The 15,847-nt window shown below is 44.6% G+C and overlaps 1 protein-coding gene across 1 annotated transcript; it reads left to right on the top strand.

Moving 5' to 3' along the window:
* The first annotated feature begins 1,157 nt into the window (after positions 1-1,157).
* On the top strand, positions 1,158-6,478 carry rpl35 (ribosomal protein L35). Its single transcript, XM_049000054.1, has 4 exons — positions 1,158-1,264; positions 2,109-2,245; positions 5,097-5,178; positions 6,281-6,478. The coding sequence occupies exons 1-4, from the start codon at positions 1,262-1,264 to the stop codon at positions 6,428-6,430; spliced, it is 372 nt and encodes a 123-aa protein (XP_048856011.1). The 5' UTR covers positions 1,158-1,261; the 3' UTR covers positions 6,431-6,478.
* Positions 6,479-15,847: the final 9,369 nt, after the last annotated feature.

Here is a 15,847-nt window from a genome sequence, read left to right as displayed (position 1 = left end):
AGATATTAACTTGGCAGCTGTTGCCACTATTGGATTTTTAGACAGTTACGCAATTAACTTTTTACACAGTTCACTAAACTATATGATATATGAGCACAGAGGGTGGGAAATTGTATAGATGTATAGATATTTATCTATAAATATATATCAATTCTTGCGTGAAGGATCCACGTGTGTGTCTTATGATGACTGTTGAAGTAAATTCAAATATTAATCTACAATGCAGTAATCTAATAAGCATACCCTTTCTAAATAAACTTTAGGCAGTACCCGTTATTAGAGAACAGATTCTGCCATCTTGGCCAAGAATTCCTGGAAGAGGAGATGCTGTACCTCAATGGAACCTTCCTGGTGAAATAAAGGGTAAATAAATAAACAAACAGATAGATAAAACTGCCAGATAAAGTGCTTTAAATGCTTTTCGTAATCTGCTCCAGCTAATAATGAGTACTGAATGAGTACTAATGAAAACTTGTTACATTTTTACGAACGTCATACTGCTCGGTGTCAATCTGAAGTACTGGTAATCAGATGTACAGCAGTTCTCTTCCAGTACAAAACGCACTAAAGTCACTTGTCAAGGTGGCCGATTAGACATGTGCTTTTAAGTCCCATATATAACTTCAAACAGTTTAAATGTGTGCTGTCAGTCTGCTTTGGTGTCAAACTTCGCTCCATTCCATCAAACAACCGCCACTACAGGTGGTTCTGCATAATCTCAAGAGTAATTGCAAAGAGTCATTGCATTGCATTGCATGGAATGGCAGGCAGCATCCACGTTTTGCTTGAAGGGCAAGTGTCTTGGGGAGTAACGCTTTATACTTTGGATGTTAATAGCAAAATATATTACTCCGATAATTAACGAGCATGAATATGATTAATTTTAATTTTAACTAAGTATTGAGGTGGTTACATATAGCGGCGTCTATAATGTTAATGTTCTGTAGATCATTTTGATTAATGCAGTAACGTCCTTCTCAAGTATATATTTTAATACACGTTACAATTAGTTAACCACATGCTTACTCTTAAAATGCTTTTATATTTAAAATGCAATGGTTCATTCCGGCCCACACTTGCTGTACAGATGGTGCCGTCCGTAACCCGGTAGGTATTTTGTCCCCCTACTATGACGATGGTATCGCCCGTCAGGCGGCAGTTCGTTGGTCCCCCCCGCCGTACATATGGTGTCGCCCGTAACCCGGTAGATATCTCCTCTTGTCCCTCGCGCTTCCCTTTCCCGTGTCACCCAGCCCAGAATATGGTGAGAGTCTCGTTTTCCCCCTTTCAATCTAATTCAATCCTCGATGTTCCGGAGTTTAATATTTTACGCAAAGTGGTAACAAAGTCGAAGAAGATGTAGATCTAATGACCTAATAGGTTATTAGATGCATCAGTTGATCGGTTTTAACTGAAATGTACAAAGTTTGTTTCCGTCCCCACTGAACTCAGTTGAGCCGAGTTTACGGTAGCCGGGCTCCTTGTCCTAAAGGGAGTCTTTATGAGAGGGAAATAGGTTCCGTTTATTATACGTAGTTTTCTTCTAGTGTGCAAATGTAATGTTATTCAGGTTGTATGGCCAGATTTGATGTCTGTGTCGTGAAAACCTCATTCGGCCTCTCAGTGCTAGTTCGTGTGCGGCCCTTCCAATAGCGGTTAGCCGTCGTTTTGATCCCGATACCACAGGTAACCGAGCTTAAAAATGGCTCGTTAACCGTGTTGTCCCATGATGGAGAATTACGTTCTTCTTAGTGTAGAGACTTTCCACATATGTGTAGCGCAAATGAAAATGTATAAAGGCGTAAGAAATGAAGTAGTTGGTCTTCAGCTAAAGGCAATAAATTACGGTTTAGTCTAATACTGAGGTGTAACTTTAAAGACGGAAATGAGTAACATACACCATCGTTTGAGCTCGGTGTACTACTATCTGAGCTGTTAATGAGATTCTTTGGTAGATGATTATGTATCGTTATGTATTTTCCGCACTCGTGCTTCAGACCATGAGTTTGAAACCCTACTGTGGGCTGCCTGGTATGATAACCTGCCGCTTAGGTGTCTGTCCTGAGTGCCTGATGCTCACCTGCCTTGACCCTCCTCTGCACACTCAGGCGAAGATCAAGGCCCGAGACCTGCGTGGTAAGAAGAAGGAGGAGCTGCTGAAGCAGCTGGAGGACCTGAAGGTGGAGCTGTCTCAGCTGCGGGTCGCCAAGGTTACCGGCGGGGCTGCATCCAAGCTCTCGAAGATGTAAGTACAGGGAACGCGGTGTGATGATGCAGGCAGCTGCTTGGGCAGAGAGCTGGGGTCCTTAGGCAGGGTTTTTAGGGTCCTGAGCACGCAGGCCCTGCTAGTATGTGGTCCAGAACAGCCTATTTTTTTCAGGCCGGGCAGCATTGCTTGCAGCATTAAAACTGAAGCTTTGTGTGGCTCAGCAGTTTAGGATGCGGTGCCTGCGATTGTAAGCAGTGGCGTAGCCAAAAATGACTGCTGGTGGGGTCGATTAAAAACGAGTGGGACACACAATCCAGTACAGCTCAACGGCGTTTCCAGTACGTTACGTATGTGAAGGTGTTCTGCTATTTGATGGCCTTCTGTCATCTGACATCCTGAACAGAAATCAAACCAGTCTGTACTGTTCAGTTACTGCAAGACACTATATACACAGTCTACACAAATGCCTCACAGCAGCTGTAGGGACAACAAAAACAAGGTGTATTAATCTCCTTTAAGGTGTATTAATCTCCTTTAAGGTGTATTAATCTCCTTTAAGGTGTATTAATCTCCTTTAAGGTGTATTAATTCATAATTTTTAAAATGTTAGGTAATATTAGATTTCTCACTGATGCTCTGGCATCTGGGTAACAACACGACCGGATGCTTCTGTACCTTCTTAGCCACTTTGTGTCGCTTTTGCACTTCACAACTGGACCTGTAACCTCTATGCTAAATGCGCATGGCAGATGCAAAAAGCTCATAGGTTAAACTTCACATGTAGTTTCTGTAGGACTGTCACCATCGATTACGTCAATAATTGATTAATCTAACGATTCATCAGTCGTTTATAATATATATTATGTTTTGTATATTGCAGCTGGTGCACACTCAGTTGCACATATGGTCAACTTAGGCACTTCAGTTCACTTAAGTCACATTTTTCCGGACAGTGAAAGGAAACTGGAGAATCCGCTGAGAGGGTCACGTACAGTGAACGTGCAAATCCCACGCGCGCGCACACTGGCAGTGAAAACTGCAAATATCACAGTGTAAACTTTTCCGGTGTCGTTCAGCTCTAACACGGTATGTTCACAAATAATTAGTAGTGATTGGATATATGTACCGTATTATGTGAAATGATGAGAGCTAACCTTTGTTTTGGGAACGATTGTTTTGACGTAAAGGGAGTGTATAATGTCCATGTGAGTCTGTCAAAGCTAACATTGCATTTTTGGGTGAGTCTGTCAAACCTGAATGTCACATATATTTGCTTTGCAGTCGTGCTGTGGTGATATTTAAGTTTGCAGTGTCAGTATTGCAAAGCACTTCTCATTCACGTTTAATGTTTAGTGGTTCCACGCAAATGCTTTCCGCTCTTCATCTGCACCCTCATCTTCTATGCGCCGTCATCCGTCCGCCATATTGCTGAGCAATCAATTAAAATTACAATTGAGGGTGTTATTGGGATTAATTGCAATCAAAATGGGACACAGCCTTTGTTATTTATACAACAATGTTTAGAATTCATTATTAAATTTGGCCAGCAGATCAAGGTCATTTTGCACCGAATTAAAAAAGAAAAACAATGTATTGATTTTACTAATGAGCACTGGCAGGTTTCTCTGCCACCTCTGGCAACATTAGACAAAAGTTTATATGTTATAAGGCTTTTTCAGATTCTAAAATTATTGATACAAGCAATACCGTATTCGTTAATGCATTAAAAATGTATTGTTTTGCTCCATTCTATCCTTTTCCCGGCACTTTGGTTAACTTCCAAGCCTTCAAACAAAAAGTAGGAATTAAACAGGGTTCCGGAACTGCCTCTGAAGAACGAGTCAGACTGACTTTCTGAGGTGTAGTTCCAGAAAAAAAAGTTCTTGTTGTGGGAAAGCACCTGATATTAGATTTGTTACAAAAAAAAGGCAGTTGTTTGATTGGTGGGGCCAAAGCAAACAGCGGATGGGCCTTTAGCCATGCACCAAATCAGAGGTTTGCTGGTTTGAAGCCTGGGACAGCCAGAGTGATGTCACTGTTGGACCCTTGAGCAAGGCCTGCAGCCCCCAGCTACTCCAGGGACAGTCTGATCCTTCTTTCTCTGTCACTTTCGATTCGAGCAGCTGTTAAATAAATTCAATGTGAAGGCAAAATTGGCTTCCGAAATGCTAACATTTCAAAATATCTATTAAAGTATCATTTTGAATTGTAGGGAATCCACTTGCCGAGTCTCCGCAGTTTCAGCAAAATGGTGGTTTATTGAACAGTAAAAATAATATAATGTAATACAGTGTAGAGAGACACACCGGGTACTGAAAGGCAGCTCAGATACAAATTGAAGACAGTTCTTCACCCCCCTTTATACCCCAAAAAGCCCTCCCCACCAAGGTGCTGTGTGTAGGTGTTGTGAGTGAATTTACATATAAAGAGTGACCCCCTGGAGTGTGAGGATCCTGAGACAGGGACGGGACAGGACAGGGTGGAGACTTTTATGATCATTGTAATTAAATTCTTATCACCTTATCTTATCCTTATCACCCTAGTGGTGCCAACTGGAACCCCCATTCTCTCCCTGGCTTCCCCCATGATCATAAATTCCTAACATTGTCTGCATTCAAATGATCAACCAAGAACCTTGGGGCATCTTTACTACTTTTCCTTACAGAATCTAGTTTGAGAGAATCTTTTTTTCTTAAAAACCCACTAGACATATTGTCCTCATAGTCAAGTGGTTATTTTTATTTTCAAGGCTAATTGTGTTCTGTTATGGCTGTTGGGTTGAATAATGGTTCCCCAGTTTCTTCTGAGCGTTGGGTTAGTCTTGAGCGCCTCTCTGTTGTAAGAGCAATGAAGTGATGGTGGTTCTGCTCTCCTTCCTGTGTCTCAGCCGTGTGGTCCGGAAGTCCATCGCCAGAGTCCTGACTGTCATTAACCAGACCCAGAAAGAGAACCTGCGGAAATTCTACAAGGTAACACCGTCGTCCCGATGTTACACCAGGGTGCAGAATACCGCGTTGTAACTACGAAGTGGGATGTGCCTCTTGTGGAGGACGTGCTGATAGTATGTTCTCTTTAAAAAGCTCTGCTTATGATGGTGTCTCTCCTTACTGTGATGACACTGTAGGTCTTTAACATCTGTTTGTTTTGGTGATAAAACCAGTTTTAATAGCTTTTTTGTAACCAAAGAAAGCAATTAAAATGCCGGGGCCCAAGAAGGACAGTCAATAGCTGTTGGCTGTAGATGGCTGATGTTTTTTAATCTCAGTGTTCGTAAGTATTTCAGAAGGTATTTTCTGAGATGACGGAGGCTATATTGTTCCTCACGCCCCCGTTATCAGTCTGGAAGTCTGACTTATACAGCAGCAGGAAAGACTCCAGTCTACGTCTCCTGGCAATAATTGACACCATTCTTCTATTATATTGTGTCTATATACAAAACTGGCCACATTGACCCCTTAGATAACCAGGAATCTCCAATTCTGCAGCAGTTTGCAGGTTTCCCTGGTCAAACACTCCTCATATACCTGGCAGCTGTCTGGTGAGCGGAATAAGGTGTTTGAGCAGGGGAATCTGCTGGATTGCGATGTGGAGTGGCCCTCCAGACTGGAACTGGAGAACTGTTAGTTAAAATGTTGTCAGGCATTTATTTTAAATTCGGGGTTATTTGGCTGCCTTGCATGTAACCCAACTTTGTATGTGACATGTCAGCCAGAGGCTGTGGGCCTGCTGGAGGTTCTATGGTTGTTTTGTCTAAATGTGAAATGCAAATCAGTTGCCATGTGTTTTCCTAGGTCTCTGTGTACTTGGTGAAGATGGACTTCAGTGTCCTTAAACTGTACTAGTGACTTTGCATTTGCTTTATGTAAACCCTTAATTAAATGTTCATTGTGTGTCGTCTGTTGTGTCAAATGTTACAACTATTCTGTGTGTGCGCTGCTCTATGCCTTTTAAATTGCTCCTCGGGGACAAATAAAGTTTTTTTTGAATTTGGAACATGAACCGCACGGAGCTGGCCATTTGTGCCGTTGTGCTTAGGTCCTGTGTTCATCTCTGTGTGGAATTTATTTCCAGGGCAAGAAGTACAAGCCCCTGGACCTGAGGCCCAAGAAGACACGGGCCCTGCGCCGGCGCCTGAACAAGCACGAGGAGAACCTGAGGACAAAGAAGATGCAGCGGAAAGAGCGGCTGTACTCCATCCGCAAGTTCGCCGTCAAGGCATGAGGCTGTCCTGTGTCTGAAGCGGCATAATAAACGTGAAACCCAAAAGAACGTCGAGCGTGTTTGCTCTGTTACGCCGGGCCTGTGGAAACATTGTGACATCCGGGAAACATCCTTTCTGCTCAGGTGTGAGGAGTTCAGGCTGCTCGCTCGAGGAACCCCAGCCATTTGGCCCTAAAGCTCTTCCCCTTTCTCATATCGCTCCTGCCGTGAGGAGTTACCGTCGGCGCGCGACGCTGTGCACGTGTCCGTTTGAGGTCGGTCTGGCCTGCAGCTCGAGGTTCCCGGGTCAGTGGGCCTTCCTCTGACCGTCTGACCTTATTGCTCTGTGGATTTATACGTAGCCCTTGAGGAGCTTTGCTTTCAAATGCTTGTCTTGGAGGGTTACGAAAGACCAAAATGTCTCCAGAGTCTTTGCACTAATCTTGGCTTTTATCGTCTAAATTTGGTGGGAACATGTTAAGATGGGTATAGGCAGATGAGATGACCTTAACCACACTAAGATACTTCAGCCTCCTCAATTCTCATGTAAAATTAGTTGCTGAATGCTGGCTTGTTAGAAATGCTCACCTTTATTTCTGTGTCTGAGAATCATCCATTTTACTCTCTCTAATGCAGTGCGTGATCCCCTAACACTGCATCATGACCAGTGAGGATCATTTTGTTGGGTGTTCTGCCCTATTTTGTTTAAGTGGGAGGTGGTTGGCTGTTATCTTGACCAAGCTGGCTGAGCCCATTAGGTGCACATGCAAATGGTGATTCTGCATGGCGTCGTAACCCAATCAGCATGTCTGTGCAGGAAGCAGACAGACGTGCGTCTCCCACTTCTCCATTTTCTGTCTCCCAGCAGTCGGTTATCTGATCGGGCCCAGACTCTGCAGTAGCCTTTCACAATGACCAGTCTGTCTCTGGATTGCGGCACCAGTGGAGTGATAGAAGGGATGTAACTAGCAGGTCTGGTTTCATCGGCGATGCAGTTTAATTGGTCCGATATGCAAGGTGTTCCAGTTTGTCCTGCGATTTGTCTGGCTGTAATTCAGTGATTGACAACTGGCCAGTAGCAGCTAGTAGAATATTTCATATATACACACGCACGCACGCATGGTATGTGCATGTGAGGTTTAGAAGGTTTTTCATTAGATGTGAACCTACAACCTGAAGTCTGCAGGTTTAAGCCCTAGAAGGGAATCCATAATGGATAATGGACTGTAGTAAAAAAATAGTGGCCATCTAATGGATAAAACCAAGTTTTGATAGAAGCTTCAAGTGAACAACAACAATGTAATGGTGTAACAAAGACCTTCAGCCAAGAACAGTTTTAGTTTTTGTTCTGTACAGCTGTGGGCTGTGCAGTGAAAGTGAGAAAATGAAAACTGTACAGACTACTTTTGAAACTAAACTAACTAAAATCAAGTTAATTTTAATACTATTTAGCTAAAGTAATGATGTATCTTTCCTCCATGATGAAAATCATTTGAGGTACCATGGCCCAGTATATTGCCTTTAGATGCTCCTCAGTAACACCTGGAAGGTGCACTGTAGGATTCCCTGAAGATCACACACGATATATTTCAGTGTCGGGTAATAGAATTACTGAAACTAAAAATGCATAAACCTGAATATAAATAGATCTTTAAAATAAAAACACACTGAAAACTGAACTAAAAAAACTGCTTTTAAAATTAAATTTAAAAATAATATAAAACTATAACACTGGTACTAAAACATCTGAGATCTGAGTCGAAAGCTGTGGATGTGTTCCTAATTAACACATTCTTTGTCTGTGTTACCACGGCTGAGCAATGTGACCTCCACTAACTAGAACCAGAACGAATGCTTAGGTGAAAGAATGGAACGTTCCATGACCTCCAGAAGGCCAAACAGATGCACACTGGCCAGTTTATAAGGTGCACCTGATCATTAAGGCAAGCAGCTAATGATGAGACTGCAGCCGTGTTCACACAGCACACGCCGCGTGGCCAAACAAGAACAGCGGAATGTGTGAGATGAGTGATTCTTAAAAATGGTGGCCTCAGCATCTCAAACTGCCATTGTCCTGGGATTCGCACACACTAGTGTGTTCACTGAGAATGGTGTGATGGAGAGGAGTGACCGAAGCTAACAGTAAGGTCTTGAGTGCAAACATCACAGCTCAGCACAGCAGTGGTGCACAGAGCAGCATCTCCCAACGCATAACTCACCCTCCCTTGAAGCACTGCTGGAGACAAAGTAGGTCCGAGCTGCTAGTACATGGGGCTACCTAAGAAAATGGCCACTAAATGTAGATAATGGTCTGGCCTTTCATAAGAATAATTAGTCTTTCTGTTGATTCTTACCCGTTTTTCTCAATTTATGTTTTAGCTTGGCCACTATAAAGCCCTAGAAGAATGCATTCTGCCAGCTGTCCAGCGAAGACCGAGGTAGAGTGCTAGCTGCTAACGGGAAGATTTAGGGTGTCCTGTGTTTAATAAAAACGATCCTCTGCACGGATTGCAACAGGCTGTCTGTCTGCGTTTGAACAAGCGCACCATGACCGACAATGAAGTGCAAAGGAATCGATTCCACTTTGGGGGAAATGGAATTTCCATTTGCAAGTTCCAATCTGGTTGTCGTCGGGAATATGATGGATTATTGAAGGGTCATAAGGGTCTGCCTGGGGTTACCGTGGTGATGGGGACAACAGCAGGGCTGCCCATCAACGAGCACAAGGGGCAGCGGAATGTCTGAAGCACTTCATGGAACCTGGTTTTGTATGTAGGAGAGTGTGGAGTCTAAGATCGATGGATCACAGCAACTCCAGCTTCAGTCCTCATTCAGCACATGAATGCAGTCAGGAATCTTGATTTATATCATTCTGTTATTTTATAGTTTTTGAACTTTCAAAAAGCCTTCTTTGTTTCCTAAAGGTGGTGCAGAAGCTTCACAAATCTCCCACTTAAGCAAAGTCATATTTGATGTTTTCTACTGCATTAGGAGATGTAGTTCAGTACAAAACAGTACAATGACTGTCAGGCAAACGTAAAGAAGTCAGTTTCTCTCCTATGTGTTCAGACACTTGTGTACATCACTAGGTGGTATTATGATGTAGAATAATGTGTGAGATGAGTGCAGTTAACACGTTGTGGGGTCAGGGGGGTGCCTCTATTTGCACCATCACTGCAAAACGGAAAATTAAACTGAAAATACATCTACTGTCTGGAAGAAGGTCTGCATTATAAAGACAGAATGTTTCTATTTAGATGAAGTAACTGGGAGGTATGATTGATTTCAACAATGACACATTCTCCTACAGTTCACGTAAAAACGACAAGCTCCTTCGCATTAGTCTTTGTGGGAGTAAACGCCAATAGCTTAAGACTGTGAACGCTCAGTATCTCTTTAGCAACAGTAGGGGGCAGTATTTAACCGATTTATAATTTTGAGTCGTTTGCTGCAGTTAATTTGTTGCAAAACACGAATTTAAAAAGTTTCTTTTAAAATATATATACTTTTGTTTATTAAAAATAGTGGTTAGCCAAATTAGTAGGCTTTAGAGATTTATCTGTCCATGTGTCCATGTACATTTAGTGGACGATGTTCATCCTTGTGTGAGCTAGTGTAAGCTCGTTTTATTATATTGCTTAATCGTATCTTTGCTTGTAATTTTTATGGTGCTCCAGCACAAAAAAAGGGAATTTGTCAATTTGTGTGCTCGCCTGGACATGTTAATTACGACTAAAATTCATTCTGGCATGACGGTCGCCCATAATCACATAGAATCTGGATGGCGACACCGTAATTCTCATTTTACAGGGTCCTTTATAGTGTCTTGGTCCTCTTCTCCTGTGCTAGATGTTAGGATTCTTCTGGTAGACTGGGACTGAGCAAGATTAACGTCTGATCTATCAGGGAATATAAAATACAAATAATATGATATTGGGTGTGTTGTGTGCATGCGTACGTGAATCAGCAATTCAGATTTCTGTTTATCGTCTGGCAAATGCTCTAGTCAGCAGTAGCTGGATATTAACAAAACTGTTTGGCCTTCATCTGTCGAGGATTACCCCGTTAAACGCACGCAGCATGCTCTGCCTAGAAGTGAAATTCTGTTTTATGCAATTACACATTTCTTTGTAGAAAAATGATGCGAAGTGACACACACACAGCGGAAAACATGAGGCTCCTTGGCAGGGAAGCGGCTATGATGGGAAGCTCCGCTCGGTGGGAGAGAAATTATAAATAACGGGGACAATGTACGCGCCGTGGCTGAATCATTGCAAACGAAGCTAACGAAAGGTCTAATTCGCTTGCTAAAACGGACTTAGAATAACAACACTAACATTCATGGCATAATGATTTAAAGATGTATCTAGATAATAAATAAACAGATAACGATAAATGAGGCATGCGCATTTCAAGGATAACTGCAGCTAATAATGATAGCCCTGGAAATGAATATCAGATGTTCTTTTAATATAGCATTTCTCACAAAATGCGCTTGGATTTCACATTAAGAATCTTTGGAACCCGTGGAGTACCTGTCAACCTTGTGCTTGTGTTTCGATTATAGTGACCCCATTAAATGAAATGTGAAGCCGATCCACACGACGAGAATTACGAGTGCGGACCGTGTGCTAATCATACAGGGCACACTGAGTCATCTAGCGGGGGGGGGGGGGGGGGGGGGGGGGTTAGCCCATGTATTACAGTGGCCAGGGTGACGGGGCAGCTGGACAAGGCCGAGTCGCTGAGAAGCTCGATCAGCCATTCGTGTTGTGTCCTGTGTTCAGCTCATGCTTGGTTGCATTTTCCTGCTTGTTGCATTTTACCGTGGTTCCCTGGTGCTTTACATAACAGGATTTATATATATATCTTCTATATATATCTATATATTCTTTTTTTTACAAATTTGTTTCTTTTCCACCGTTCTGCTAAGCCTGACTCCACACCCCCACAAAAAGCCCCCAACAGTGTTTCCCCTGTGAAAACGAGATGATTCACTGGGTTTTGTTTGTGCTGTAACGAGCCTGATCTGGGTTAGAAGGCCCGAGCGTTGGACACGGGCCAGGTGAAGTGGGTGTTCCTCACCGAAAACAAGGGAGATGGGTGTGACGAGATGGAGGGACTTGATTAGTGATCGCGGGGGTCTGGTGTGGTCTCGAGCGCCGGGGGAGTTCCATGTCTTGTGCAATTTGATAAGTTGATCTGACTCTTGCCACACATCCTTGTGGGTCTTGTTAGCTGCTGCACACGGCAATACCCTCTGCAGCAGACCCAGGTCCAGTTAGAACCAGCTGGCCCACTTTTGCCTGTAGTAATTCTGTTTCGGCCCCACCCAGGGCAGTTTTCAGTAACACACCGGTCCCACTGCCCTGCTCTGGCTACACCTCTGGAAATTTCCTAAATAACTTTGATGATAAAAATAAATGATTTCCTCTCCAGCAAGCCGTCCAGTTATCTTCTGACAGCGGCCATGGAAACATTAAACGTAAGGTGGCCGACTCCCCCACGCCACGTCTGGCGTGACACTCATGCTTTCAGACTCTCACGCTCACGTAAGAAATCCTACGGCCAATCTATCATTCCATTATCAACCTAAAATTAGTAACATCAAAAGTGTTGGGGCAGTTTGCAAACCTTACAGCCTATTTACATAGGAACAGAAGTCTTACATACATGTAATTATGTAATACGTGTGCAGACTCGTCTCGAACTGAAAATCTCACTCCAGCCAGCTGACCAAAGTTGGCGGCTCTGCAAGCTTCACTGGGATTACAGCATTTTCCAGTCCCAGCGTTGCCCAGGAGGGTGCAGGGTTACAGCTGAGACGACGAAGATGCTTCGCCTTCAAATGAAGGCCTGTAAGCTTTCGCAGTGCCAGAAAGATGACTGAATGGTCCCAGCTGCATTCCCCGTTCAGGGTGTAAAGTGCTGTAACGGTACCACAGGCGTGCGGCCGTCACCATCTCCAAACTGTACACGGCTCATAATTTCCTGGATAAGTCGTGCGACTCTTCTTATTCCCGCGTGGGGCTTGACTGCAGTATTTTGTCTGTGTGGTCCAAATGAAATGATGCCCCAGAGCAGGGGAGACCGAGCGACGGGTTTGTTTTACGCCAATGTTTTTCGAGAGTAGGCTGGACGATGCTGTGTGAGAAGCTACCAGACAGGAAAATCTGTGTAAGGAATATCAGCTGGGGGGTCATCCTGTCAGCTCTTACAGAAATGATTTATTTATACTCCATCTTGGGGCGACTCTGCAGGCCCAGTGAAGCTATCACTGAGCTGGGTGTGGTGCGCGGGACACCTGCTGGAAATCCCGAGCCCCCGCCTTTCGCCCCCGGCTTTCCCGGTGTTCCCTTTACAATTCCTTCACACATGACTCCATGTTTTCCTAGAGACCTTGTTACCATGGATAATACCATAAACTAAATTCAGAACAGCAACAGCCTGCAGCATAATTCAAAACAAACAATACACTTCTTATATCTCTATATCACTTTGTCTCTATAAGACTTTGTCCTGTTTTGTGCTGTATTTTTGATCTGTGCACTTTACGTACCTTGGTACTGTATGCACAGGAATTTAGGATGGATGGAGGGATGGATGGATGAGTGAATTAAAAATAGAAATGATACATCAAACTGATAAAGTAACAAAGGAGTTTTTGAAACGGTTCACTTTACACCGATGGACTCTATACCCCTGGGATCATACGGGATCAACTTGGAATCATATGGGATCAACCGAATCTCATCTAATCTCTTCTCATCTCATGTTAACTGATCTCAGGGAGTTCCCATCAGCTCTTGGGATGCACATGTTTCCCAGGCCATGACGTTAGGAGATTTTCTGTGTACTTCATGAGAAGCCAGCCACTGTCTATAGGCTATGCGTGACTCTTCATTCCTCTATCATCTTCTAGATGACCCAGATAAAATGGTTGCTTGGTTTTGTATTACGACCTTCTCACGGATCTCAGAGGACCTGGTGTTCAGGCTCCGGCTGACCCATAGAGAAGGTGTTGGACTGCGGGGGGAAGACTCCTATCAGTGTTCTTGGTGGTTTTTCATATGTATTGCCCTCTGAAAACTGTCCTCCATTCCACTGCCTCAAGCTTCACACTGCCATGGCCCCCAGGGGCCTCCTTCCTCCTGGGGAGCTTCAGTCCATGGGGAAGGAGGTGACACCTCACTGGACTTCATCGCCACAGGGTGCCAGGTGCCGGCCTGTTGACGTGGGGACAGCCGAATGCACTACTCTCAGCACCAAGACACGTCAGATCTGTCCTGTACCACGAGTAAGGACAGACATAAACGACAGAACTTCTCTAGGCCGATCTGGAGGAAACTCTCCCGGCTGCGATGGCCCCACCCCGGAGGCCTATGTTCACGGGCCATTTGTGTTTTCTGGAACGACTGTGGAAACCACAAATGTGACTTGGGGCATGCGGCATGTTGAATGCATTCTCGCGGCCTTTTCCCCGCTGGGCAGGTGCTGTGATGCGTTTACGTAACCAGAACAAGGCCATGGGTGTTAAGAAAACAATGCTGAAGCCCTTCTCTTGCCTACGGTGCGAGTCAAATGAATTTGATGCGTGAAATTGCTTTGAGATGTCATCTCCCCGTTGACAGCAGAATGGAGGGAAGTGCGACGAGCTGCATATCACAGGATGTGTTCCTTCCTGAACGCTCGCCTGTCTTGGTTTGAGGAAAAATTCACGAATGAAAGATGACTTCCGTGGTCTCCTCCTCTTCGGGCTGGTTGTCTCTGAGACATTTGGTTTTCGTTTTCATTTAATTGCCTTTAATGCTCCAAACCCCTACCCCAGAGAGATAGATAACTTCAGCCAAAAATGAGCTTCAGATATCGGCCAGAAATCATCAGGTGTCTGGGTGTAGATGTCTGTCCGTGTGGCGCACGGTTGTTGGCCAATCACTGCTTGCCGATGCACTTGCCCTATCTGACTGAACTTCCTGGTTCCTCAAGTAGCTGATAATGGCCACCTGATCCGCACTCAGTGTTTGCTCAGCGTCACTGATCTGCTCTTTGGCATGTTTTCTATGTGTCTTAACCTTCTTCCCCTGGGGATGTTTATACTGTTACAGATTTATTAACCCTCTGTAGCTCACCATGTGCTGCTCTGCTCACTGCCTCTGTCTGAACCTGACTGGGTGAGGAATACCTTTCCTGTTCCTTGACCGTCATGGCCTCCTCTTCATCGTGAGGCAGTGTAGGCAGATAAAGATGCAGGATCGCCTGGGAGGAGGACCCTCAGGCAGTAACACCCCACGTCCTCTGTCTCCCGCCAAGGCTCCCTTCCTCCTGCTGCTCCCTGCTGGAGTTGACGGCCCCTGCTGTGGTCTGTGGAGAGACGTGACACTCCATGTTAGCTCGGAGAAAAGGATCATGTTGGTGCATGACAGAAGTGTGCATAGGGCTGCTACTCAAGGTCATTCTTCTCAGTTGAGAACGTCCGTGGTGCCTGGTGTTAACATCAGCATTAACGTCTCATTCTGTCATAGGAGTCAAAGACCAGTTAAGGTTTGAGAGCTGAGATTCTCGGACTGGATTTCGGAAAGCGAACCAGAAAACCGCAGAAGAGAACCCCTTAAACACATAAAGAATTACTAGCACTATCGCCTCACACCACTGGAACCTGGGTTCTGTGTGTGTGGAGTTTGCATGTTCTCCCCATGTCGTCGTGGGGTTTCCTCCGGGTACTCCGGTTTCCCCCCATAGGCCAAAAACATGCTGAGGTTAATTAGAGTTACCAAATTGCCCGTAGGTGTGCATGTGTGAGTGGATGGTGTGTGAGTGTGCCCTGCCATGGGTTGGCCCCCCCATCCTGCCTTGTTCCCTGCCATGGGTTGGCCCCCCCATCCTGCCTTGTTCCCTGCCTTGTGCCTACAGGCTCCACACCCCCCGCAACCCTGAATAGGACAAGCGGTAACAGAAAATGGATGGATAAAGTAGTATGCTATATCACTCAGGGCAGTAATAGATTCAAGATGTAATATTGTCATATACACTGCAAGTAAACAGTCAACATGTAATATGTAAGCTGGTCTGCATGTGGGAATAGTCTGATTAGCTGATAAATGCTTACATATGAAAGACTTGTGTTTTATGACGAGACACACAGCACTAGGACCAAAGCCTGGCCACGCTGGGGGCTTTTACACAGTGGGGGTATCTATGGGTAACGATGAAGCTGGACTTCAGCTCAATGGGAAAATGCCTGCAGGGGGCGCCAACCTGCAGAATCCCTCAGATGAAGAGCTCTTGTTGGGAAAGCTTGTATCTCCCAAGCCCAGTGTTTCTCAGGCCAGTTCTCCAGGACTGTCCACATTTCTGCTCCCTCCCAGCTCTCAACACACCTATACCAATTATTCTGTATAACTGCGGACAAACGGCGGCACGTGATGCCCATCTTACGTA

This window comes from Brienomyrus brachyistius, chromosome 2 (assembly GCF_023856365.1).
Source record: "Brienomyrus brachyistius isolate T26 chromosome 2, BBRACH_0.4, whole genome shotgun sequence".
NCBI classification, from domain to species: Eukaryota; Metazoa; Chordata; class Actinopteri; order Osteoglossiformes; family Mormyridae; genus Brienomyrus; species Brienomyrus brachyistius.
This window is presented reverse-complemented; position numbering and strand designations above follow the sequence as displayed.

Excerpts from the sequence above, each read along its gene's own strand:
- rpl35 (XM_049000054.1), top strand. Across the intron at positions 2,246-5,096 it reads GCATCCAAGCTCTCGAAGAT|CCGTGTGGTCCGGAAGTCCA; the intron begins GTAAGTACAGGG and ends CCTGTGTCTCAG. Across the intron at positions 5,179-6,280 it reads ACCTGCGGAAATTCTACAAG|GGCAAGAAGTACAAGCCCCT; the intron begins GTAACACCGTCG and ends ATTTATTTCCAG.